Source organism: Fusarium subglutinans (genome assembly GCF_013396075.1).
Source record: "Fusarium subglutinans strain NRRL 66333 chromosome Unknown NRRL66333_c0000063, whole genome shotgun sequence".
Classification (NCBI taxonomy): Eukaryota; Fungi; Ascomycota; class Sordariomycetes; order Hypocreales; family Nectriaceae; genus Fusarium; species Fusarium subglutinans.
The window spans coordinates 186,271-210,618 of NW_023502126.1; the positions used below are offsets into that span (position 1 = coordinate 186,271).

Below are 24,348 nucleotides of genomic sequence, written 5' to 3' on the forward strand. Positions count from 1 at the left end.
GCAGAGGAATCCTTCGAAGAACAGAGGTTAACCTCTGAAAAATGGTTCCGGGTGAAACTAATGCATCAGCAGAGTTTAGACGGTGGAGACTCGGTTCGCAAATATACGATAGAAATACGGAGTAGGATCTGTTAACGAAAACACCAGTCAACAACAAGGTGTTCTACATTGATGCCCCTTGAAATCTTTGGATAGAGGCTAGCTTTGGCGAACTAAAGCAAGGCAGCACGGGCCGGCTCGCCTTAAGATAGTGCCGAAACATAAACCCAAAGCTAAACCTAGCACCATCGACAAAATGTCCAGGCCGGGGCCATCTGCCACGTCGGCCGCTGTTGATGGTTCTCTGGTACGGTCTTGTCCTCTTCCATGGCCAATGTCCGAAAGTCGGTAGCTTACCCTGTACTCACCATCAGCTAAGAAACTACGCCGTAGTCCTGAAACTTGGAATCGCTGATCTGTCGGGTAAATTTGTGCTAAATCCTCCGAGGCGAGCAACGGGAGAGGACGCTAGGAGAACTTCCGGGAAATCAAGACAGGCCGAACCCCTGAAAGGATCAGCGCTCACCCCTGCCCATCACCCTGCCATTCGTATTTTTCCCTGCGTGGTGGAGACAATTCATGAGACTTTGCTCCTAGCGAGTGACCAACATCATATCATAACCGGTTTGCATTACGAATTTTTTCTCATTTCCTTGTCAAGGTTCGTTTTTCGCTCTTGGTCGAATAGGAATTTTTAGACGACGATCAGACATATCCTGCGTCTCAGTATAGGCGATGTAACATGGAATGGCCTCATTCTGACGGAATCTTAACACTTATTACTCATTGCCATGAGAGCTGGTGAACATACATAATTGAAGTTTTCATTCAAATCGGCCTCGAAGGGATACCTTCAGTGCTGGTGTAGAGCCGTGCTGCCCTGCTGGTGCTGTTGCTGAGTATCTGAAGATACAGTCTCTATTTTTAGAAATATACAGAAATCTCATATTAAATGTAGCATTTTACAGACTAACAATGCGACCAAACCGACCCTTTTAATAAAGTTCATGCAACATCGGCCAACTCTCAAGTGTTATACACCCCAGGGCTTTTGAGACGCCGGAAATGCAGCATGACCCTCCGAATCGCTTGTCGAGCGATTATCCTGTGTGATCTTGATCTGTGTCGTCCGGGTGATACCATGCCCATTATTGGCATTATCCCGCAGATACTCCGTCGACTCAGATCCCTTCAGCGTTCCCAGCGGCACACCATCCTCGTCTAGCTTGTAGTAAGACTTGGGCCCTGTAGACGAGAGCTGTGAACCCTTTGTCCCGCCTTTGGCATATCGGTCTGCAGTATTGGGGTTCGTGGGAGCGGTGCTCATGCCAAATGCGCGCTTAATGTTGCGGATGACGCCTGTTTCTTTGAGAATCTTGGGGATACACGGGACGCAGACGATGAAGAAGCCGCAGGTCATTTCGGCGGTGGCCCAGAAGACTAAAGGAGCGAGTGCGTATAAAGCATCGGCGGCTTTGCCGTACTTGACCGTGACAGCTAATCGGAAGGCTGCAGACACGCAAGCTCTGCATTTATGTATCAGTAATTGTATGATGGATGAGCTCGAGACGTGCACTTACAGAAGACCAAGCCCAAAGATAACAGACACACCCATCCTCTTCTTCCAAGACATCTTCAGCTTCCAGATAACCTGCTGGGGTAGCAAAAAGATGGCGATATCGCAGCACAAGTGGATCGTAGCAGACGCGACCTGGAGCTTATGCAAGTCCCAGCATTTGGCGTCTGGAATTCGAAAGTCCCAGATGGCCTCGTGAGGGGTGCATTGCATGTTCAGAGCAACAACAATAGCGGTGTTGGACGTGGCCTGGACAAAGCCAATGGCCATGCATCCCCACCAGAAGATGCTCTTTGTGCGTGTGCCTTTCGGCACGAACAGACGACACCATTCAACGAGGATAGCGATTTTGAGAAATGGGAGGACGAAAGAGTAGCAGACTCCAAAGATGAGAACCCACTGATATATGTCAGCTTTTGCAGTTGTGTAGTTTGGGTAGAGGGAAACTCACATAGTTCGTGGGAATTACATCCTTGAGACGGACATTCCATTGATGCACGAAATATCCAGGCGTGTCCACCATCTTGAACGTCGCATAGGCAGCACCCCAGTAATTACCCTTGGTTTTGTTAGAGATCATTTAAAGCACCTTCAAAGGAATCAACATACATATGCCAAGGTCGTGAGAACTTCAGAGTCCGTTAGCGATAACTCGGGAAGGGTCAGACACGCTACTCACTCTCTTCAGTTTGAAACTTCTTCAGCAGATAAACCCGCCCGTAAGCTCTGAGAAGGAAGCATATCGTGGTAATTACCGCACAGAGAATCAGAACAGTATAAGCCAGACCATTCTGGTTTGGAGGATCGTTCAGATTCGACACCTCGCCCTTTGGAGGCGCAAGGGCTGGTCCATCCAGATCAATGGTAGCCATGGTGGAAGCACAGGACAATAACAACGTTTCTTGATCTTCAGGCACGAGAGGTCCAGGAACAAGCTGTCTTTTAACGATCCTACGAGAAGACTTTGATCACCCATGTTAAGGAGAGTTTGGTACCAAACGTGGCGAGCCTCAACCCCGGTATTTCGGATTCGGGAGGGAGGCGAAACAGTAATTGCTTTTTGACCTGATCCTATAGCAGATAACTAACTATTTGCAAGGTCTTCTCCTACTGGAAAGTCTTGTCGGTGCAAGCCGTAATAAGTTCTTGATTGAAACCTCAGTTTGCGTTAATCTTCTCCTGGCGATCATATCCAAGACTAGCTGTCAGTTCCTAAAATCCCAGCCTATTCGTTACGGCGGGTAGACACTGAAAGTCACAGGGGCTAGTAACGGGAGCTTGTGATAGTTTTCTCTCAAGTTTCCTCGGGACGTTGGTGCCGCTTGGTTATCAACCCTGTCTAGGCTGAGAATGGACTCCATATGGTGGAACCTCGGCTACAAGCTCATGCCACTTTTTGTTCGGGCGAGCAATTAAGTTTGTGATCTGTTCCTGGCTAGGCTTGGCCCCAACTATGCGAGTTTCGTTACTGGCGTCAATTATAAGAGACTAGAGACTGAATTACAAAGGACTAGCAGCCCTACGGTATTGAAATGCTCGCGACTTGGGAGCAGCAAGAGAGACAATGTCTAGAGTGCGACTAATCATGGAAAACGACACCCGACCGAAGGATTCAAGTTCCCCACCTACCAAGAGAAAAGAGCGCAAACAGGGGTGAACCAACAACATGTGATCAGTCACTCCAATTTGCATCCTTCAGCGAATACCTTCGAACCTGTTCCAGCAGGGCAGATCATTAACAAATCTAAATAGATGCATACGCTGACAACCGGGATGCCGGAAATGCTACACCCGTCTGCAGGCCAAGACAGGTGCTCCCAAATATCGCCCCCCCCCATCTCATCCCACTGCCATGAATCTGTTGACGAGACTCTGTTGCTAGTTAATAATACTCAAGCTAAGACTCTTGATGTCTGATCTCTCGCATAGCGTGATGACCACAAAGCGCGGACTTTTTATTAGCTCCCGTCAACGTCCCGCTCCAGAGTTTAAAGTTCCTTAACCCCTGGTTCCCTACTGGCGTTGCATGAACTTGGCCGACTTGGCACTGTTGGTAACATCTTCATCAGAAATCTGCAGATGATCGGCACTTCATATCCTTGGATAATTGTCGGAAGACCAGGTCCCTGGTATCCGTAACTCTGCGTTGGTTCAAGAGCAGTTAATGTCTTGGCTGCATTGAAGAATCAGGCCACTTCCTTACGTACCGCTGTTGGTTCTTCCCAAGAGCATTATTCTAATTTCTAACTTTTTCGTCAATTCCATGCAACCAACAACTCGGTGCCATTCCTTAGAACATCCAGCTAAGAAGAAAGGGGCCACCAAATCTCCTGCCAAGAACCTACTCTCGGCTACCAGGCTCATAAATCCAGCTCAATCTCACACCCATACTCCTCCCCATCACGCATACTTTCACACACACATCTCACCATATCCACAAAGCGCCCCACGCCAGCCATGCTCAAGCAACACGTCTACCATCTTCACCCACTAGGCTGGGAAAACGACCCCGAAGAGGAACGCTTCAAGGTCACTACCCTCGACTACCTCACCGTATGTAGCTACAACAACTACGCTCTGTTCTTCAAGCTAGAGGACTCGGAGAAAGAAAGAGCCGCTGAGATCCTCAAGGCTGGGCTGGAGAGGACGCTGGCGCAGGCAAGACACTACTGTGGGACCATTGAGAAGGATCCTGGCGGTGGTCACTCGTTTACCAAGAATAGGGATAGTACTGTGCGGTTCTTCGTGCAGTGGCTTGATGCGCCTGAGGATGCGGATAAGTACCCTTCGTTTGAGGATCTTGAGAAGACAAACTTTAGTGCAGTGACGCTGGGGGATCTTGAGCAATGGAGTGTGCCGCCCATGACATATGGCGAGAAGCCTGAAGCGCATCCTGACAATAGCCCTGTCGTGTCAGCCTTCAAGGCCAACTTCATCCGCGGTGGTCTTGTCTTCAACATTCATCATCATCACTACACCAACGATGTCATGGGCTGGGCAGGCTTCGTCCATCAGCTAGCCGAGAACTGCTACGCTGATGTGAACGGAACCAAGCATCCAAGCTGGGACCCTCTCAACCTCGACGTCTCGCGCCTCATCAAGCAAGAACCTCCAGAGGATCAAAAGATCGATGGCCCAGCTCCCCCAGAACGCCATCCTGCTCATCAAGTCGGCGTATCTCTGCTGTTCCACCTCCCCAAGAGCAAAGCAGCCGAGCTCAAAGCCAAGGCCACTCCCACCGATGGAACGTGGATATCGACATACGATGCCTTCTCAGCCTTTATCTGGCGCAACCTCACGCGTATCCGAGCACCCGTCTTCAACCCCGATCCGAAGTCGACTCTATACTGGTGCGAGGCGATTGATATGAGACGGCGAATGCACAGTCCAAAGGTGCCACCGCGTATCCAGCATAATGTCATGTTCGCTGTGACGTCTCCTACTGCACCCGTTACGCAACCAACTGTTGCTCAGATCATGTCGGAGTGGTCGCTGTCAGAGTTGGCGTCGTATATCCGCCGCTTGACCAACAGCGTCACGCAAGAGAACCTTGACAAGACGCTTGAAATGGTAGCTACCATTCGCGACAAGACCTCTTTAAACACACGAGTCGATGCTCAGCCACCTCTATCGATTCTCCAGACAGATCATCGCGATGCAAACATCACTTCAGCTGACTTTGGCTTCGCGAAGCCAGCTACATATCGTCATCTTCTCGATCGCATTACAGAAGGTGTAATCATTGTTTACCCACCTCGCGACCCATCACCGGAGTCAGATGAAGGATGCGAGTTTGCCATTTTCTATGAGAAGAGGCTTGCTCAGGACTTGATCAATGATTCTGAATGGAGTGAGTTCTTTGAGTATAGAGGCGTTGATGCCGAGGATGCCTCTGAGGCCAAAAAGGCAAATGGTACCAATGGCACAAATGGAGTGAATGGCTCTTCGTAGATGCAGATAGATATAGTCGTCTTGAATGCACCCACTAAACGCTCAATACCTTCCAGTAAAGCCTCTCCATCCTCAAGCTCTCCATGAACCAGTCATCACCAACCTTCTTCCACGTCTCGTGATAATGCCCACCTCCAGTACCATGAACACCACCTTCATGTTCCTTCGTCCCAGCATGATACGTAACAGCCCAGATAGCTTTAATCTCATCAGGTCCAATCTGCTCCATCTCAGCAGGCCCGACAATGTGACTCGTTTGCATCGTCTTGAACTCATTCTCGAAAAACGCCACCCAGTCCTTCGTCGAAGACCACGAATACTCAATGTCTCCCTTGGTGATCACACTACCATCTGGGTTGTGGAAGAGAAAAGTCGCGTTGGGGAGCATGATGCTATCGAAGCGGTTCCATTGATTAGAGTCTGCGAAACGACAGTATTGCGCCTTCTTGCGCTGGATAATCGCAGCGGCTTCGGGGGAGACCGCCATTTCGATAAAGTGAAATTTGTGATGGACTGCCTACAGGGTGTATAAGTGAGTAGGCGCTGTTTATGTTCCAGCTCGATCGAGTGTATCCCTACCGGACAAAAAGTCTTGTACAAGGCTGTAATAAATAAGGTTGAAGTTCAAAAGGCTTGGCTGTCACCCAAAAAGTCATCTTATAGTGGCATTAATTACATAATGATACCATTACCGCAGCAGGGATACACTAGCATCGGGAGCACCTAGAGCGAACCATGCGTCTTTTGCAATGGTGAAGTGCATACATGGAAAGGCTTCTACCATATGTGGCTGTAATCGATTTCTTCTTGTCAGATCTTATCACTGATCCTGTCCATCTCTATTTCTTCACCTCTATTTTCAGCGCCTCAAACCCCTCTATCACTGTTGTTCTGTCCTTTTGGCGAGCCGCCTCATCACTCCTCTCAACCACATCCCTCCCCTCAATCTTCCTCGCCTCCATAATACTCTTCCCCGTCTTCCTCTTCACAAGCGCCCTCGCACTCAGATACGCACCCTGACTCGGCAACGAAAACAGCCCAATCGCACCAGAACCCATCTTCGTCCCCAAATTCAACAATCCGATACCAAAACCCTTTGCCGCACCAGCAGCGCCTTCTTTCTTCGCACCCCGCACAGGCTCCATGACTATACCGCCTATCCCTTCAACCATTCCGTGCGCAAAGTTCTTACCCGCTGCTATACCGCCTGACTTCCAGTCTGTCACGGCGCCTGGGTCGTATGCTTTGCCGCCGTAGAGCTTGGGGGCGTTGCGCATTCCTTCTGTTACTGCGTAGGGGAGGTCGAGAAGCATGCCCTTGGAGTAGTGCTTGAAGAAGCCACCGACGCCCGAAGCTGAACCCTTGACGGCTGCTAGTGCGCCGTGTTGGGGGTCTTTATCTTTGGTAACCGTTGGTGTTGGGGGCAAATCCATGCCTGCTGGTCTACCGAAGACATCCTCCTCCGAAGGGTGTTTTGAGTTGTCCCCCGATCGATCTCGACTTGCTGATCTGCTATGGCTTGGAGTCACAGGTCGCAGCGCTTGGATGGGCTTGACGACAATGTCAGAGGCCGACGAGACCATGCCAACTCCTGTCGTGGCGAGTGTCGCAAGTGTTGCAGTCAAAGGATCCCAACGTCTGTTCTCGATATGAACTGGGTGCGGTTGGTAACTATTCAACTGTCAGCAAACTCTTCACATGTTTATCGCTTTGTTACATACACCTTGAGGTTATTCCACGACACCTTTTCGCTCTCGACTAATATCTCAGCAGCCATCTTAGATAGCTTCATCTTCTTGCCCTTCTTGTCGTACAGCCATGCTGCGGAACGATTGGGTAGAAGGTCACATCGCATTTCGTTGAGAGGTAGGTTCGCATGGAATGATGCCACAGCTCGCCTGACTCCGGCTTCACTCGACATCTTATCGGCGATTTGTCGCGCAGCTGTGGAAGCTTCAGGTGTCAAGCAGAACTGAATAGCTTCGGCGAGGTTGTTGCTGTTCAGGGCCTTGAAGGGAATAGGAGCTGGACCTGCACCACCAGCATGGACCATGTTTCCCCAAAACGGTTGACTATTCACCAGGGTCAGCATGAGCAGTTAGTTGGGAAGACGACAACTTACTCTCCAAAGAAGGGAACGATGGTGGTAGGTTTCGCGTTGAGAAGTCCGCAAGCTGTGGTGCCTGCTCCGCCGTGATGTATCACCGCGGTAACTTGCTGAAATAGCCACTCATGCGGACAATCTCCCAGGAAGAAGACTTGATCGTCACCACTTGAGTCACCGCCAAGCTTGCTCCATCCCCGAGAAACAATTGCTCGTGTTCCTGTCGCACGAACAGCGTCCAGAATCGTCGCTGTTAACTTGTCTGGGTCGTCGATTACGATACTGCCAAAGCCGATGTATATCGGTGGCGGACCGCTGGCCAAGAACTGCTCCAAATCTGGCTTGGGTTGATATTTTGGCGCATCGCGGAAGAAGAAACCGCAGACATCTGTCACGGTTATTATCAGCGAACATCCAGTAAGGGTATGGATCGGGACACACCAATATTCTCAGGCCAGTCGGCTGGCTTGGGTACTAAAGCTGGGGACCAGCAGTATGTAACTGGAACCCCCAGGGTCTCCGTCAAACAAGGCCCTTCGCTGAAAGGAATCGCCTCCAGATCTATTGTGCCTCTCCACGCATTGATGATATCGCCGAGTCTGTCTGCGATTAGCACACCGTCACCTTCGGACAATTGATCAAAACTCACCCTTGCCAAGTCATCCACTCAACCAATGAGTAAGATACGTAATTCGCAGCCGTCGCCGACATGTCACTCCCATTGGCCTTGAGATTCGCAAGTGGGTGACAGAACTCTCTCGTACTTGTCCACGGCATCGTGAACATGAGATGTAGTGGGATACCAAGGGCTTGCGCGCAATGGATATGCGCAAAGCTGGGCGGGTTTGCAATGATGGCATCTGCAACGAAGGGTCGTCCTGTGAGCTCATCAGGCTCAATGCAGGAACTCCAGCACTTATGCAGCATTTCATCCACCATCTTTCGTTTTCGTTGGATTTCGCCTCCGCGTAGTGTCTTCATGCTAGGGAAGAGACCAGGGTTTTTAACCATGTAGGCCATCAGTCTTTAAAGAGCCGTTAGCTGCGTCGACAATTGAGTCTAAAGGAACTTACTCAGCGGGGTCACCGCCGATGGAAAAGAACTCAAGACCAGACTCTCTCACGAATTTGTCGAATTGGCCGTGTGTCGCAAGTCGTACCCGATGACCGTGGCGCTGCAATTCTGCGCCCAGCGCGACGAAAGGTTGAACGTCGCCTCGACTACCAACGACCTGGATAACGATATTGATACGAATGCTCTTCTCGCTTGCCTCGGTGTACGCAGGCGGTTGATTCTGTCCGTAAGAAATGGGAGGTTTCCCCGTCGGAACCAGTTTGGACAGTCGCCGAGCGATTCTCGAACTAAGATCGATTTCAATTCGTCCATCTTCGAGACTTGTGGCCGTGGCTTGTAGTTCCGCCAGCGCTTGGTAGGGCGGAAGCTCGTCTGGTAGTGAGGCGCTATTCTCTCCATTTGCTGGGAGCTCAAAATATCTCGTCTGTCGGTTAGACTGGTCGTCATCTGGTATTGGAGACATGGTTGCTAGATGCGATGAAGATAGAGGAGATTGGAACTAATTGAGAATATTCTCAGCTGCCGGGCGGCGAGACGCCATATTATAAGAGATCCGACCGTGAAACAATGCAGCTAATCAACTGATTGCGAAAAGCGGAATGGCCGAAAAGCCTATTGTCAAATACGCGTATCACAAGAAACACTCGTACACGAAAACCCGACTCATGGCTCCAACGTAGGGGTCAGAGCCATAAACATGATATATTTCTCGGGTGCAAGGGTGATTTGATAAAGTCAATATACGAGAAATATTTAATTTAAATCTCCGACCGGATATACGTACCTGTTTTTCGATCAATCGGAAAAGAATCCCATTGACAGGTGTAGAGTTACGTGAGCCAAGCTCCCTAACCAACAATGACAATGAATACGCGTATTAAGAATGTCTTTGCTGAGACGTAAGCCGCCCAGGCCGCCCTTGATTCGGTTCACGCTACCGCTAGACTGTATTAGCAATGGCTTTATGTGTGGGGCTCGCGTCACGAAGATATCTGAAAACATTTTCTAGCTAAGTTTAGGGTAGCAAATCATAGTACTTCTAAGTCTTGTAGGGAAATTAAAACATAACTAGGTAGCATTAAGGGCTGTTGTTATCATTAAAATCCAGCGTTTTATAGTAAACTAAGTTCTGTCTGCTGATTTAAGCTCTTAGCCACGTTCTATGGTAAAGGTATATCTTAAAGCTTTGTCATGAGAGTACTATTACTAGCTCCAGTATACAAATTTATTCAGACACATATTTACGTAGTTGTCACATTGCATGCCTCTCCGGCAAACTCTACGTAAAGTACTCGGGGGATTCATATCCATACTTCATTTAGTGTCTATCACGTATCACATTTTCCATTTCTCTCAAGATGTTAAGCCGTTCTTCTTTCCATCGCACACGTCACCCGCCAAACAAGGCCAAAAATGAACCTTTCTATAGTCTCAACAGCACCAAGCGAACGCGTATTTGCGTCACCAAAATAAGGATCATCCACCTGGACTAAGCGCCTTATTTCTCACCATGGCCACGCCGAACGCCATTGAGCTTGAAGTACTTGTGATCCTTCCAAGCAATAACAGCCGCCCAAAAGTTGACGAGTCTGTGCAGTGTCAGCCAGTTTCTTGACGAGCATGAGGCAAAGCAACTCACGTAACGACCAGCGCCACCAGGCCAACCAAGATACCAAGTGCGCAATTCGCACCGATGCAGACTCGAGTGGCCATGTTGAAGGCCAACCCCATCACCACCGCCCAGAAGACGATGTCCATGGTGTTGAGAATCGCATTTGCCTTGAGACTTCCGAATCTTTTGAACTTGTCGACCTTTTGGGTGATGTATTCGTAGGCCAGGAAAGCGTATGATTTAAGACTCTGTGAACCTGTGAGCTTGTTTCATGTTGTGTTGGTTGAAGACCGAAGGTAGCCTACCATCGTGATGGCCATGATGTCTGACCTGGTCATCGGGTATCCCGATGGTTTTGTCGCAACTTTGGCGATACCGAGGATGAAGGCGATAGTGATGGTGACGACCTGGAGGATAAATACTTTGTTCTTCCAGCTGTGCTCGAAGAAGCGGCTGTCGAAAAAGTCTCTGATGCCCATGTTGTTGGCTGTTTGATTTGGAGGTGGAGATTGAATGGACGAGTGTGCACGGCGAAAGGAGGAAGCAGGTTATCGAAAGAAAATAATAACGAGATAGCAGGGCGCAGGTGCGTCAGGCTTGAAGATTGAAAATGGGCAAAGAGATTGATCAAAATCTCTGCTGGATCTGATGTTGATATATATAGGTCGCTTGATTGTTGTTTTGATATGGGCCAAGCTGGCAAGCTCTCTCTATACGCGTATACGATCTTGGCGTTTCGGGGTAAGCCGTAACTTACGCGTAGATCAGATCGTAGATAAGCTCAGCCACGAAGATCAGCTGGAATGGTTGGTGGCCGATTCAATCGCGAAAAATATTTTCCCTGAGAGACATGACATATAGGCACTATGACCTACTAGGAGGGGAGATTTGATTACCACGCCTTGACGGTCGAGACTGATTATGTCAGTGCTCGCCACTGGTAACTCTTTTCAGTTGACGCTACCCCATTTCTATGTAGTCTCTTTTACCCATTTTCCGGTCCGATGGCCATTCTAGAGGTATCAACCTGCAGGAATTCGATATTTATAGTTGTGTGTTGGTGATGATCCGTGATGAAAAAGAAGCCGCAGGGCTTTGAAACAGAGATCTACAGTCTTGGCAAGAAAGTCAGCCTGTCATTGGTTGCGCAACCGCCAACAGCATTGATGGACTGATGCCTACATGCCAATGCGCGTGAGTGGAAGAGTCAGATAAAGTCGACTACGCCGCACAGAACCTGACATTTGTACCAAGGTCTACTCATTTCAATATTGACTTCTCACCTTCCGATCAACAGTCATCAACGACCCTGCCGTTTATCTCCAGGCTATCATCCTCAGAATGACCTTCATGGCCATAAGATCAGTTGCGCTGCTGCTCCTCGCGACTCAGTCTCTATCACAGACTGTCAATCACCAAACAGTCAATATCTTCCGCAAGATCCCAAGCGACGTCGACCAATGCATCCGACCATGTCTCTTCCGCCCCAACAACGCAAACGCCGACGTCGGCAGCGCTCTAAACTGCGGCGCACCATACCAGGAAAAGTGCTACTGCGCGACCGACAGCGATAATGCGAAAGCCGTCAGCAAGCATATCGACAGCTGCGCGCAGGCGAGTTGCTCAAATGGACAAGAGTCGCAGGATGCTGAGACCATGAGGCATTACTACGCTTCTTACTGTATGGAGAATGGATACTCGGCGGAGGCAATGGGGGAATGGTATACAGGTACTGAGGCTCATGTCACGGGGACAGGTACGGCTACGGTAAAGGACATGTGGGGTTGGAGTACGGGGACAAGCATCAGAGCACATGTTTTTCCTGACGCGACAGCTCCATCTTGGGCGGACGACGAGGATAATGGTGGTGCGTCTCTAACGAGCTTCAAGTTGCTCTCCATAGGGATTCCGATACTTGTGGCTCTTTCTCAGTGGATGTAGGGTTTAAGGATTTATCTGAGATACTACTTCAAATAATAATCTATAGTTTGAGAAAAAAGAGTTCAAATACATAAAAGCCAAATCAAATTTAACAAGAGGTCATGCTTTCAAGTGCAGCATAAAAGTCAGCTAAATCTGGCTTCTTATCTCGTACTGGAATGCACAGAGCAAGCATCTTCATAAAACCAACCCCGAGTCGAAATCCTGCGAATCCTTCAGTTATATATCGATCATACATCCACTGTGACAGTGATGCAATATCAGCTAATGTTACGCCACTGTTGTCGCTGATATCAATGCGCTTCTTGACAATCTTTCGGAGGGGTGCCCATTCTGCGATCTCTATCAGAACGCAGCCGAGAGAATATGCATCCATGTAGCGTTCAAAACTGTCCGAAGGCTCTCCTAGAGCCTTGGGATGTCGATAAATATCCCGTGAGAGATCCTCAGATGGCTGTTCGCTGATTTCTGTCGGCGATCCTTGTCGTGCGAACGAGAAACCGCAGAGATAGGGTCGACGTAGCTGGTCAATTGACGGCCTAGAGGTTGGAGAGACGAGAAGGATGTTTTCAGATCGCATGTCTTTATGGAGCCAGCCCGCTGTGTGGAAGCTTAGGAGCGTCTGGCACACCTGCGCAGCCAGACGAAGTCGCATGCCAACATCTGGCAGTGGCCCGCTGGATTTCGATAATGCACTGAGCAGGGAGGGAGGTTTCTCGGTGCCAGATGGGAAACGGAAGACCAGCCGGAAGCCTCCTTGCTCTTCAGTGTACCCCTGGCAAGGGAACGTCTGAAAGGATGGCGCGGGAGGCTGTGAGAGTAGACGCACGAGAGCTTCAACACGTGGTTTAAGCTTCGCTTTCATCCTCGGCTGTACACGCTTCTCTTCTATCAGCACGGTGTTCCCCTGGTAAAGGGCAGATCCAATAGTTGATGTCATCATATGAATATCAGACAGCTTCGAAGGGTCCAGAACCGTTGGGACTTCTGCTCGTAGCACGCGGCTGGTTCCATCATCGGGCCGCGTTTGTTGTTGGGCATCACCTGATGCGAGCAAAATATGCTGTGCCTTCAGGCCTGCTGAGGCAGCGAGGCAGTCTTTAACACCAGCATCTGTGAATGAGTCTTGTAGAGATTTCTGGAGATCCCGAAGGCCACTTATATCTTGACTCGTTTGGATCGCGAGCTGTAGCGTCTGGTTGACCGCGCGAGACGTCTGGATTCGGCGGGGAATGTCCAGGAGAGACCAAAGCCCATCGACTAGACCGGTTACATCCTGCACAAGCTCCGCATACTTTTTCTTGTCAACAGCGGCCCAATAAAGACGCCGTGGGAGCCGATTCGCGGTGTTTAGTGTAGATGCGCGCTTGAGGATGCCCTGGCGAATCTCGGATGACACAATATGCGAAAGGATCGACGAAGCCGAGTTATCCGAGGCGACGGCCGGTTGAGAAGGGACCAAATCGTCAGCACCATCAGGCGCAGACAAGAGTTCCAGTTTGTACCGCTTTTTTAAGACGTCCGTTGAGGAGAGGAGCTGCTCTAGCTGGAACAAAATGAGAGCGGCAGGATGTTTGTGTATCTCGAGTGATCCATCGTCCCTGGGAGGGTTGAGGCCGATCGCCCTAGCCCATTCAATGAGTCGATGCTCTTGGAGCACGAGTTTTGTTCGTTCGATGGCTGCATCCTTTCCGATATTTCGAGCGTCAGATATCAAGGTGAAACCCCTAACACAGCTGGCAAAAAGATCGAAAGAGAGCGACACCACGGCTAGAGCTGTTCCCGGGTCCATGGTAAATTTACAATCGAAATTTGTCCCTTATAAATAACTATTAGGTCTTGGTCTCGGTTGATCGCCCACGGGGTTTGTGAGCGCGTGGTTGTGAATGATGCCTAACCAGCCTAGCAAGATCCTAGTCTACCTTGTAAATGAGGCTTATGCAAGTGCAATTATCCGATATTCAGATCCCCGAGCACTGAACTACTTCACTGGCGCATCCGACCTTTTAGGCTCTTTTCAGTCGCGATGGATATATCTCTTCGCTAAAATATGGTTAACTCCTTCGACCACGGAGTGACTTATTTTGAGCCCACTCCTCCACTTTTTGGTCCACTCCACTTGGTATCTTTCGCAATAGTCCTCTAGTCGCTCTAACAATATCGCCAATGGCAAAGCAGGCTGAGGCAGGCTGAAGTACCTCAGCCGCAAATCAGTAATTACATAACAAACAACTAGTTTATGTGCTTACCAGCAACGCAGGGGCCTTGAAAGAAGCTAAGGCGTCCCCCGCCTGGTAAACGCCCAGGCCAACGTTCCTCCTTCATGCTTTGAGTTGAGCAGCTTGGACCTCTATCACCCAATTACTGATTCCCTAAAACGAAATGGATTCCTCATCGGGAAGAAATCTGACTTCTTTCAGGGGAGAAACCTCCGATCCTACGACGTTCAAACCATATGATCCTGAAACCCTAGACGATGCACGCTTCATCCCCAACGCCTTGGACTTTGCCTACCGAGCGTTCTTGGCCGACAATGCCGTGACATTATCGGTCCCTCCAGTTTTTTCAAATGCGCAAGCCGTGGACAGCGCCTCATTCGCTGGCCGGGGCGCAAGCTTCACCGTCTATCGACGTCGCATCCCGCCCCAAAAGACCGTAACGTCGCGTACAAACATGGATGGCCTCTTGATTGAGATGAGGGATAAGCGCAAGCTGCCGGAGGTAGTCGCCTACAAAGTAGCCGTCATCGAGTTTTCGGACAAAGGTGAAGCCACTCACACGTCCCGGTACGCCATAGATGCGGCGATCATGGAGCTCTATCTCTCGACGCACCGCCCAATCCTGCAACACCCGAATCTCGTCGACTTTCTAGGATTGGCATGGGGCTCAAATCCGTTTAATTCTTCGCAGAAACTACCAGTGCTCATGGTGGAGTTTGCAGAATACGGGAGCCTCTCGCAGCTGCAACAGAGGGAATATCTCGGCGTAGAGACCCGGCGTAAGCTTTGCCTTGATGTCTGCAAAGGTCTGCATATGCTTCATTCATGCGGCATAGTTCATGGCGATATCAAGGCACAGAATGTCTTGATATTTACAGATGCGGAGCACAAGTACAGAGCCAAAGTGAGCGACTTTGGCTACTCGCAGGTGATAAATGCTGAAAGGGACAGCCTCTTCCTAGGAGGAACCCGGCCATGGAAGGCCCCCGAAGCGAAGATAGCAGTCAAAGTATCAGAGGCAATGTATACCGACATATACTCATTGTCGCTCTTCATCTGGTGTACATTTGCACATGGTCAAAACATCTTCAAACTCTTCGTGGATCCCTCCAAGAAAGGCGATGAATTCTACGCGGAAGCTGAGAAGCTGAAGGAAAGTGGAGAACTAGCTGCCCAGAACGATATTTCTGCATGGTACTGGCAAGCTATTGCGGCTACTACTCACGGCGACACCGGCCAGTTCCCCCAGCACTTCCAGTCTCTCCAGCAGCAATTGGAGCAACTGCAGCAGAATACAGCACAGGCCAACCGCCTGGCAGTTGGCATTGACGACATAGAAAAGATTCTTTGTGCCATCCCACCCGTGTTTTTCCAAGCCTTGGAGCCACTGAAGCAACAGTTGATCACAACTGTTCAACATTTGGGTTTATACGATGCGATGGAAAGAGCTGTGACAATAGGATTATCGAATTCGCCACAACAAAGGGACCTCGAACAAATCATGGTCGCCCTGGGCCACAGTGGTTCGTTCACTCAAGACAGGTACTCAAATTACCAACAGGCGATATACGATAAAAGACTAACCGGACCAGTGCGGAGCCGAATCAAGTGTTGAAATCGAACCTGAATGTAGGTCATAATAGGCTTGCCCGTCGAATACATTGAAAACTCATCTCGCATAGCAGCATTTCTTCACGTGGCGCCACTGGTCGAAGATGAAACCTTCTGTTCAGAGGTACCTGACAACAACATACGTCGAAAGAGGCGAGGGGGAGGCCAAGAAAGGTATGATAAACCCACCGGAGGCTTTCCTTCTCACCGCTCTGTACATCAACGGATACGGTGTAGACAAGGATACATCGCAAGCATTCAGATGGCTCTTCAACGCCTGGGGAGTGAAGCATCCACTGGCGTCGGCATACGGGTACCGCATCGCGCGTGCCATTGGGCTCACGTTCGATAACACAGACGGCGTAATCGGAACCCTGGAACTAATGGCCCTGCATGGTTCAAGAACTGCCCTCGAGGATCTCGCCATGATCTCCAAGGATACCTACGAGGTAACAAAGAAAAGGATCCGTGACATCCTCGCAGGCACAGGCGCGAATTTCTTTTCCAAGACAGAAATGCTTCACGGATTTACTTACGATATGTGGATGAGAACTTTCGGAAACATTCCCATCTTGCTTGAAAACTTTTCTCATCTCGATTCCATCGCCGACTACACAGCCAACAAGAGAGGTGACCGCATTCTTCATGTGGCCGCAAGTTGCGGCCAAACGGAAGCCATCCGGGCCCTCCTGAATCGCTTTCCCTCACTTGAAGTTAATCAACTCAACGACCAAGGCGAGACGCCGCTTCTGTGTGCTTGCCGCGCAGGCCATCATGATACGGTCTTGTGGCTCACTTCGAATGGAGCAACCGCATCGGCGGCACGGAATGGAGAGTCTCCGCTTCACTGGCTGATATCCTTTGATGACCAAGAGATCGAAAGCGTTGGCCCAGCAGTGATCCAAGCCGGCGCGGATGTAAATGCCAAGACTACTACATTCATCGCCTACCAAGCCGAGTTTCCGGCATCTCTAGATATTGATCGGCTACCGGAGGGTCATCCAATCGGATGGGGTGAGTGTTTTCTATTCTAAGTCCATCCTCACGTCTTTCATAAACTCAAAGACTCAGCTTTTGGGTGCATTAGAGGGGCTGACGTGTGAACTAGCGACTCACTGCGACCGTCCCAAAATTGTCAAATTCTTGCTATCCAACACGGCCGATCCGAGAATGTGCAATACATCGTGGCCTGGTGCAAGAAGTGCGTTGGAAATTGCAGCATCGCAGCTTCGTTCAGAGTGCCTGGAGCTGATGATCCATGCCATCGAGCAATTCAACCTCGAACACGGGGCAGAGAAACACGGCGGCTTCTTGGTGACAGGCCTCCTTCAGCAGGCTGTCTACGGCAGCAGCCTATTCGACATGATACTCTACCATGGTCCGAGATACCAACAGGCGATGGAATCAACATTCCAGTGTCTATTGCCAAGGGCGAGCAGGGTTGCCTCCGCCAACGGCTACGGCGGCTTCAACCAAACGCTTCTCTATTCGGCCATATCACTAGCCCGAGATGAGTTGGTTGAATACCTCCTCAAGCACGGAGCTGACGTCATGAAAGCTGGAGAAAACTATGATGAAGAAGTGCTTCAATCCCAAGACGTTGGTGCGTTCAAAACGGCTGACATCAACCGCGCATGCGGCGTTGACCTTCGAACGCCGCTCCTAGAGGCAGTTCGATGGAATCGTCCCACGATGGTCAATCTTCTCCTTGAGCATGGAGCAGACGCCACGGGAGCTTCTAAAAATCCCTTCAGTGGACAAGATTCAACGTGGACCGCTCTCCATGTCCTAGCGTACGCAGGACAAAATGATACGAGACTGGTCCAAACCCTTCTTGACCACGGCACGCCCCTGGACGGATTCCCGGACGAATCGAGCAGAACCGAATCCCCTCTACTCGTCGCCATGCAGAACGACCAATTCCAACTCGCTGAATGCTTTGTATCGCATGGCGCCGATATCAACTTGACCAGCATGAGCAGCGGCCACCTGAGCTTCACAAACCCCACAACTATCTTCGGCCATGTCATCGCCTCCAACGCGCGAAATTCAATCACACGTCTGCGCTACCTCCTTGGCAGCGCAGACTGCTTGAATTTTATCGTCGAGCCAACCCGGCAGTGGACGGCGCTCCACCGCGCCGCAGCCGCCCACGGCGACGTCCAGTTCCGCGGGACAGATGCAACCGAGGCGGCTGAGCTGGACTGGACCGATATCGATTGGAGTGCAAACCGCGAGATTATGAATGAGCTTCTATTGCAGTTTAATGATCCGGAACAGCTTGATGCTGTTGAGAAAAGCTTGGGGTTCACGGCGATGCACCTGGCAGTTTTCGCGGGCAATGATGCCGCAGTGAAATTGCTTCTTGACAAGGGTGCCCGCAGAGATGTGCCGAGTGCAGGTGGCCAGGGACCGACAGCCGCTGATTTGGCACTTGGAATACAGATGGGGAGGCTGTCTATGAACGAAGAAGGTGCACGTCCTGGCAAGGAGGAGGTGGCGGCTCGTAAGAGGTGTAATGATCTTCTAAATCCGCGAGCCCAGCGTACAGCATGAGCGAGCAAGCATATCAACATAATTAATGCCAGAAAGAGCCGCTTCAAAGATAATATAAACTATAAATCGGACTTTAGGCATCTAAAGAAAAAGAAAAAAACCAACTTAGAGACTAAGGAGGATTACAGTTTTCTGGTTTGTAGAGTCTATTAGTAAAGTCTTAGGATCTATCGGTCAGATGCTTCTAGGTATTAGTCTGCGACGTAATAGAAAGGACTTGTCTTTGTTATGTGTTCACTATATACAGTAAACAAGTTAACAGAGTAACTAAGTTCTGTTTACTAATTTAAGCTCTTAGCTATAAGCCTTAACTATAAATAATATATCTAGCTAATAACTTAAACATTATACTATAATAACTAACTAATTACTATAGCTAAAAGCTAAAAAAAAGAAAAACCTAAATTATAACTCTTTAGCTAGTCTTAAAGGTATATAAAATACTTTAATTTATTAGCTAAAAAAGGTTAGTTTAATAATATAAATACTTTAAATTTTTAAGATAATAACTTTAATAAAAGAAATCTTTACTTAATATTTACTTACTTTAATAGTAGCTATTAATAACTATATTAATAAAGCTATAGTTATACTATAAGCTATAATTTAGTATAAAAGTACTTTTAAAAACATAAGTAATTATAAGGCTATTAAAATATAGTTTAAAGAAGCTATATTATCTATTTATATAAAGGACTTTTATTAGCTTAGTAATAACTTTCTTATAAACCTTACTTTCTTTAACTATAAGACTATTATCTATATAGTAGCTTATAGTAAATTCCTTATAAAGGTTATTTAAGTTACTTAGTAAAAAAAGGATATACTATTTACCTTTAAGAAAAAAAGAAAGAAAAAAAGAAAAAGGCTATATAGCTATTATAGTAAAATCTAGCTTAGATTATATCTATATTTAAGGTATAGATAGTAATTTAGCTAAGAAGGACTTCTAGATATAGTATATAGCTATTAGATTTATTAAGAAATACTAATATATAAGAAAAGCTTAACCTAAAAAAAGTTTTATAATTAAGGTTTAGGGCAATTAGAAGGTAATAGCAGAGTTAAGTTTATAAGTTAATTATAAGGTTAGAAAATACACTTTGACTTTAACATAATAGGTCGACGGGGTAACAAACGCCAAGGTGGAGAAAGACCGAGGTGAGTAGAACGAGATATAAACGAGGTAAACAATGCGGTAAACGAGGTCATACTTACACCCAACCTTTGCTTCTCGGGAAAACAGACATAACATAACATGAATAGCCCCTGAAGTGAGTTGTGAATTGAAAGCGATGCGCCATGTAATGCTGGAAAATTTAAGAATAGACGAGTGAATAAAACAAAGTCACACCAAGAAGGGGAACGAGATAGTTAATAAGCTACAATGTACGGAGTAGTGCATCCAATTTCAGGAACGAGCCTAACCCACCAAGGCGCCTATCATTCATGGGACCTTATTTCCCCACAGGGTAGTCCCCTGAGAATGGGCTGTCAATGGATGTGGCGCTGGGTGCTAGCCAGGGTCAGGGTGTACCATCCAAGCCGCTTACTCCTGGTCTTGCTGTACAGCTTGTGTATGGAAAGGTATCTGTCAAAGGAGGGGAGAAGTTCGACGGAGCGTTGCCAGCTGCTGATATCAACTGGAATGAGAATTTGGGATATATTCACCTCCAGGAGAAGTTTGGTGGTAACCGTCTTATCGGAGTTTCCGCCGCTGCCGTTGCATCTAGGAAGTCACCCGCCCCATGCACTCACGTCTCCTATTACTGATGCCTATTCAAGAGAACGCCTCCGACGAGAGCAACACCTTCGTCTCCCTTCATGAGAAGTCCCTCGTCGATCTCTCCAACAACGTCAAGAATGGCAAGCTCACATGGACAGCACCGAAGGATTGCAAAGAGTACGTTTTATTCGCGCACTACGAGCGTTACACCAACCAGCGATCGTGTGATGGCGTGCCCACCGATGTCATCGCCAACGGCTCCTGGGTGACGGACCATTTCAGCGCCACTGGGGCAAAGCTAGCTTCCCAGTTCTGGAAGAAGAACCTACAAGACCTTGATGCTGACAGGCTGTCATCCTAGGCAAGGCAAATGCCTCCGCCTAGCTTAACCCCACGGTCTTCTTGCTGTGCCTCTTCTTGCTATGCCTCTTCTTGCTATGCCTCTTCTTACTATGCCTCTTCTTACTATACCTCTTCTTACTATGCCTCTTCTTAAAGCTATCTTCAGTGCCAAAAGAGGGAATTTTCTTCTAATAGAGAAGGTTTTCTTTAATCTTTATAGAGGGGATTTTATAACTACCCTCTAGAAGGGCCTGCAGCCAGCTTTTACCTTTAGTAACCCTTCGAGGACCCTACCGGGGGCCTCCTTAAGCAAAGGGCAACCCAATCCGTCGCCTACAGCTCCAGAAGGACCTTCTTTTAACTAACTAACTAACTAACTAACTAACTAACTAACTAACTAACTAACTAACTAACTAACTAACTAACTAACTAACTAACTAACTAACTAACTAACTAACTAACTAACTAACTAACTAACTAACTAACTAACTAACTAACTAACTAACTAACTAACTAACTAACTAACTAACTAACTAACTAACTAACTAACTAACTAACTAACTAACTAACTAACTAACTAACTAACTAACTAACTAACTAACTAACTAACTAACTAACTAACTAACTAACTAACTAACTAACTAACTAACTAACTAACTAACTAACTAACTAACTAACTAACTAACTAACTAACTAACTAACTAACTAACTAACTAACTAACTAACTAACTAACTAACTAACTAACTAACTAACTAACTAACTAACTAACTAACTAACTAACTAACTAACTAACTAACTAACTAACTAACTAACTAACTAACTAACTAACTAACTAACTAACTAACTAACTAACTAACTAACTAACTAACTAACTAACTAACTAACTAACTAACTAACTAACTAACTAACTAACTAACTAACTAACTAACTAACTAACTAACTAACTAACTAACTAACTAACTAACTAACTAACTAACTAACTAATTAGTACTTTAACCTTTTCCCTCTTACCTCTAATCTTATAATAGCTTTACTTTTAGGAAAGACCCTATAAGGCTATAATTAGCTAATAGCTAGTTTAATTAACTAAATCTAACTAATAGCTAAAAAGCAGATTCCTTAGTAAACCTTAAATACCTTACTTTAAAGAGGCAAAGCCAGAAGGTCCCCTTCTTACTACGTTCAAAAGTTACTCTTTAGTTCGGCTTTGCCTAATTAAGTACCCAGATCTGCCAATTGCTTAAGGATGTTGGCAAGCATAGTAAGTTCAATCTCGTAGCCATTGGTATTGACCTTTCTTACTTATGAATAGCTTGGGAGGACAGCATGGAAATCCAAGCTTCACTTTACTGGTCTCCTGGGTTCCCTGATCGCTTCAAGTCTAAGCGCGGCTACAACGTCATCAAGTATCTTCCACTGCTGTTCCATAAGTCGACTTCCTTTACAGCCGCCCAGGCTCCATACAACACTGCATTCTACCTCGATGGAACTCCGGATGATGGACAGAGCAAGTACCTCCAGGACTACCGGCTGACCTTGAACAACGGTTACCAGGAGTATCTGCAGACCTTTGAAGACTGGGCTGAATCTCTGGGCCTTTCCCACTCGTGTCAAGTTGGGTATAACATTCCCTTGGACATTGTAGGTCTCTGTAATTCCAGTGCTATGAACTGTTTCTATCACGTTGATAGCTCGCCGACGTACCGCTTGTCTCCACTCCCGAACTCGAGTCTCTGGCATTCAAAACACCAGATCAAATGTCACAATTCGTCGGCCCTGCCCACCTCGGACGTCGCAACGTCATCTCCACAGAGATCGGCGCTGTCTTACAAGGAGCATACAGTCTGACCATCCCCTCGCTCGTCAACCTCTTCCACGACGCATTCGCAGGAGGCTTCAATGCTATGATGATCCATGGGATGACTTACACTGGTGAGCAACTTAGATCTACATGGCCTGGATTCACTCCGTTTCAGTATATCTACACTGAGCTATGGAGCCCAAAGCAGCCGGCGTGGAAGTATATGGGTAAGATGATGGACTATACTGCCAGAAACCAGTTTATATTGCAGCAAGGAGTGGCTAAGAAAGACCTGGCCTTTTACCTGTACAAAGATCCTCTTGGCATATCTAATGCAAGACTCTCCGCAAGGTCAGCTTGTAACATGCTAGTCACATGTTTAGGTTAGACAGAAGGGGAAGGTTTAGAAGTAACTGATAGTGCTTAATGTAGTGAGTAGTTCATATGTAATAGGACTAGATTGTCGTAAATGTTTTAATTATTGTGAGTACATCGCTCTTTACACATATAGAGTCCCCCTGGTGGCCCAGTAAATCGTTTCAAGAGACCCAATAGCCAAGATAAGACAATAAAGATCAGACCAACGGCGAAAATAACAATAAGATAATTTATAGAACTTCCAGTAACAGGCTAAGCTACAGGGAATGCAAACACGACACTGAAGAAGAGCACGAAGATGGTTGCCAGCACATTGATAACGTATCCATATCTACCTAACGAGAAAGCCCGTTTTGGCAGTGAATCGCTGCCGGTAAACAACAAGACAGTTTATGGCAGTACAACTATGATGTTGAGTGCGAACAGGGTCAGGTTGATGAAGCTGCTATATGCCGTTTTCGAAGCGATGTAGAGGATACCGATGATGATTTGGAGGACGAGCATGATGGCTGTTGCGCGCACTGGGTTGGACCATCTCGGGCGAGAGACGTAAGAAGAGTAGGGAACACCGCCGTCTCGGGCAAAGGGCCACAAAATCCTAGAAGAAAACACAAAGAGGTTAAGAATGATATGATAGAAGACGAGAATGTAGTAAATCGCCCAGATCGTCGTTACGGTCTTTGACCCCAGAGCCTGATTATACACTTCCATGATTGGAGCCTCGGAGGCAATAAGTCCATGAACGTCTTTGATGACATACATAAGACCAATGTTCCAGGCAATCACTGTGATAATACCGAGTATAATTGTAGTACCGATGGCGATGGGGATATTCCGGGTCGGGTTGTCGACCTCTTCCGATAGATAACTCGGCGCGTCAATACCGCTAAGTTCTGTATACTGGTTTAAGCTCTTAGCTACAAGCCTTAACTATAAATAATACATCTAGCTAATAACTTAGATATTATACTATAATAACTAACTAATTACTATAGCTAAAGGCTAATATTATAAAAACTTAAAAAATAACTTATTTACTTACTATTATAGGTTATAAAAAGCTTTAATTTATTTTCTAAAATAATTAAATATAAAATAATAAATAAAATAGTAGTATTTAAATAAAGGCTTAAATAAAAACTTAAATAAAAGCTTAAATAAAAGCTTATCTATATAGTATATTTAAATAAATTCTAATAGTAGTATATTAATATACTTTCTCTTAACCTTACTAATATTAAAGATTACTAAAAAACTTTTAAAAAAGAAAATAGCTTTAAGAAGGTTAAAGCTATAAAAAAAAGTCTTTAAGATTATTAATATTAAGGAATATAAAAAGGTTTTTAATAACCTAATTAAGTAACTAGCTATTTTTAGTACTTATGCTTTTATTTATACTATTAAAAGACTTTCTTAA

The 24,348-nt window shown here is 47.1% G+C and overlaps 9 protein-coding genes across 9 annotated transcripts; 5 read left to right on the forward strand and 4 right to left on the reverse strand.

The window, feature by feature from the left end:
- Positions 1–1,072: 1,072 nt before the first annotated feature.
- Positions 1,073–2,487, reverse strand: FSUBG_6243 (integral membrane protein PTH11; the record flags this gene model as incomplete). Its single annotated transcript, XM_036684422.1, has 5 exons — positions 1,073–1,565; positions 1,620–2,014; positions 2,067–2,174; positions 2,225–2,244; positions 2,295–2,487. The coding sequence occupies 5 exons, from the start codon at positions 2,485–2,487 to the stop codon at positions 1,073–1,075; spliced, it is 1,209 nt and encodes a 402-aa protein (XP_036538308.1).
- A 1,585-nt stretch (positions 2,488–4,072) lies between these two features.
- Positions 4,073–5,566, forward strand: FSUBG_6244 (trichothecene 3-o-acetyltransferase; the record flags this gene model as incomplete). Its single annotated transcript, XM_036684423.1, has 1 exon — positions 4,073–5,566. One exon carries the CDS (start codon positions 4,073–4,075, stop codon positions 5,564–5,566), a length of 1,494 nt encoding a protein of 497 aa, XP_036538309.1.
- A 34-nt stretch (positions 5,567–5,600) lies between these two features.
- On the reverse strand, positions 5,601–9,207 carry FSUBG_6245 (sterol glucosyltransferase; the record flags this gene model as incomplete). Its single annotated transcript, XM_036684424.1, has 7 exons — positions 5,601–6,083; positions 6,418–7,237; positions 7,288–7,638; positions 7,689–8,058; positions 8,112–8,269; positions 8,320–8,694; positions 8,744–9,207. 7 exons carry the CDS (start codon positions 9,205–9,207, stop codon positions 5,601–5,603), a joined length of 3,021 nt encoding a protein of 1,006 aa, XP_036538310.1.
- A 1,035-nt stretch (positions 9,208–10,242) lies between these two features.
- On the reverse strand, positions 10,243–10,835 carry FSUBG_6246 (uncharacterized protein; the record flags this gene model as incomplete). Its single annotated transcript, XM_036684425.1, has 3 exons — positions 10,243–10,333; positions 10,384–10,604; positions 10,662–10,835. 3 exons carry the CDS (start codon positions 10,833–10,835, stop codon positions 10,243–10,245), a joined length of 486 nt encoding a protein of 161 aa, XP_036538311.1.
- Positions 10,836–11,697: 862 nt separating this feature from the next.
- Positions 11,698–12,297, forward strand: FSUBG_6247 (uncharacterized protein; the record flags this gene model as incomplete). Its single annotated transcript, XM_036684426.1, has 1 exon — positions 11,698–12,297. The coding sequence occupies one exon, from the start codon at positions 11,698–11,700 to the stop codon at positions 12,295–12,297; it is 600 nt and encodes a 199-aa protein (XP_036538312.1).
- Positions 12,298–12,385: 88 nt separating this feature from the next.
- FSUBG_6248 (uncharacterized protein) lies at positions 12,386–14,089 on the reverse strand (the record flags this gene model as incomplete). The annotated part of the gene is made up of 1 exon (XM_036684427.1): positions 12,386–14,089. The coding sequence occupies one exon, from the start codon at positions 14,087–14,089 to the stop codon at positions 12,386–12,388; it is 1,704 nt and encodes a 567-aa protein (XP_036538313.1).
- Positions 14,090–14,679: 590 nt separating this feature from the next.
- On the forward strand, positions 14,680–18,683 carry FSUBG_6249 (death-associated kinase 1; the record flags this gene model as incomplete). The annotated part of the gene is made up of 4 exons (XM_036684428.1): positions 14,680–16,058; positions 16,109–16,145; positions 16,199–17,141; positions 17,236–18,683. The coding sequence occupies 4 exons, from the start codon at positions 14,680–14,682 to the stop codon at positions 18,681–18,683; spliced, it is 3,807 nt and encodes a 1,268-aa protein (XP_036538314.1).
- Positions 18,684–20,180: 1,497 nt separating this feature from the next.
- On the forward strand, positions 20,181–20,770 carry FSUBG_6250 (uncharacterized protein; the record flags this gene model as incomplete). The annotated part of the gene is made up of 2 exons (XM_036684430.1): positions 20,181–20,405; positions 20,471–20,770. The coding sequence occupies 2 exons, from the start codon at positions 20,181–20,183 to the stop codon at positions 20,768–20,770; spliced, it is 525 nt and encodes a 174-aa protein (XP_036538315.1).
- Positions 20,771–22,078: 1,308 nt separating this feature from the next.
- FSUBG_6251 (uncharacterized protein) lies at positions 22,079–23,270 on the forward strand (the record flags this gene model as incomplete). Its single annotated transcript, XM_036684431.1, has 3 exons — positions 22,079–22,393; positions 22,444–22,904; positions 23,183–23,270. The coding sequence occupies 3 exons, from the start codon at positions 22,079–22,081 to the stop codon at positions 23,268–23,270; spliced, it is 864 nt and encodes a 287-aa protein (XP_036538316.1).
- Positions 23,271–24,348: the final 1,078 nt, after the last annotated feature.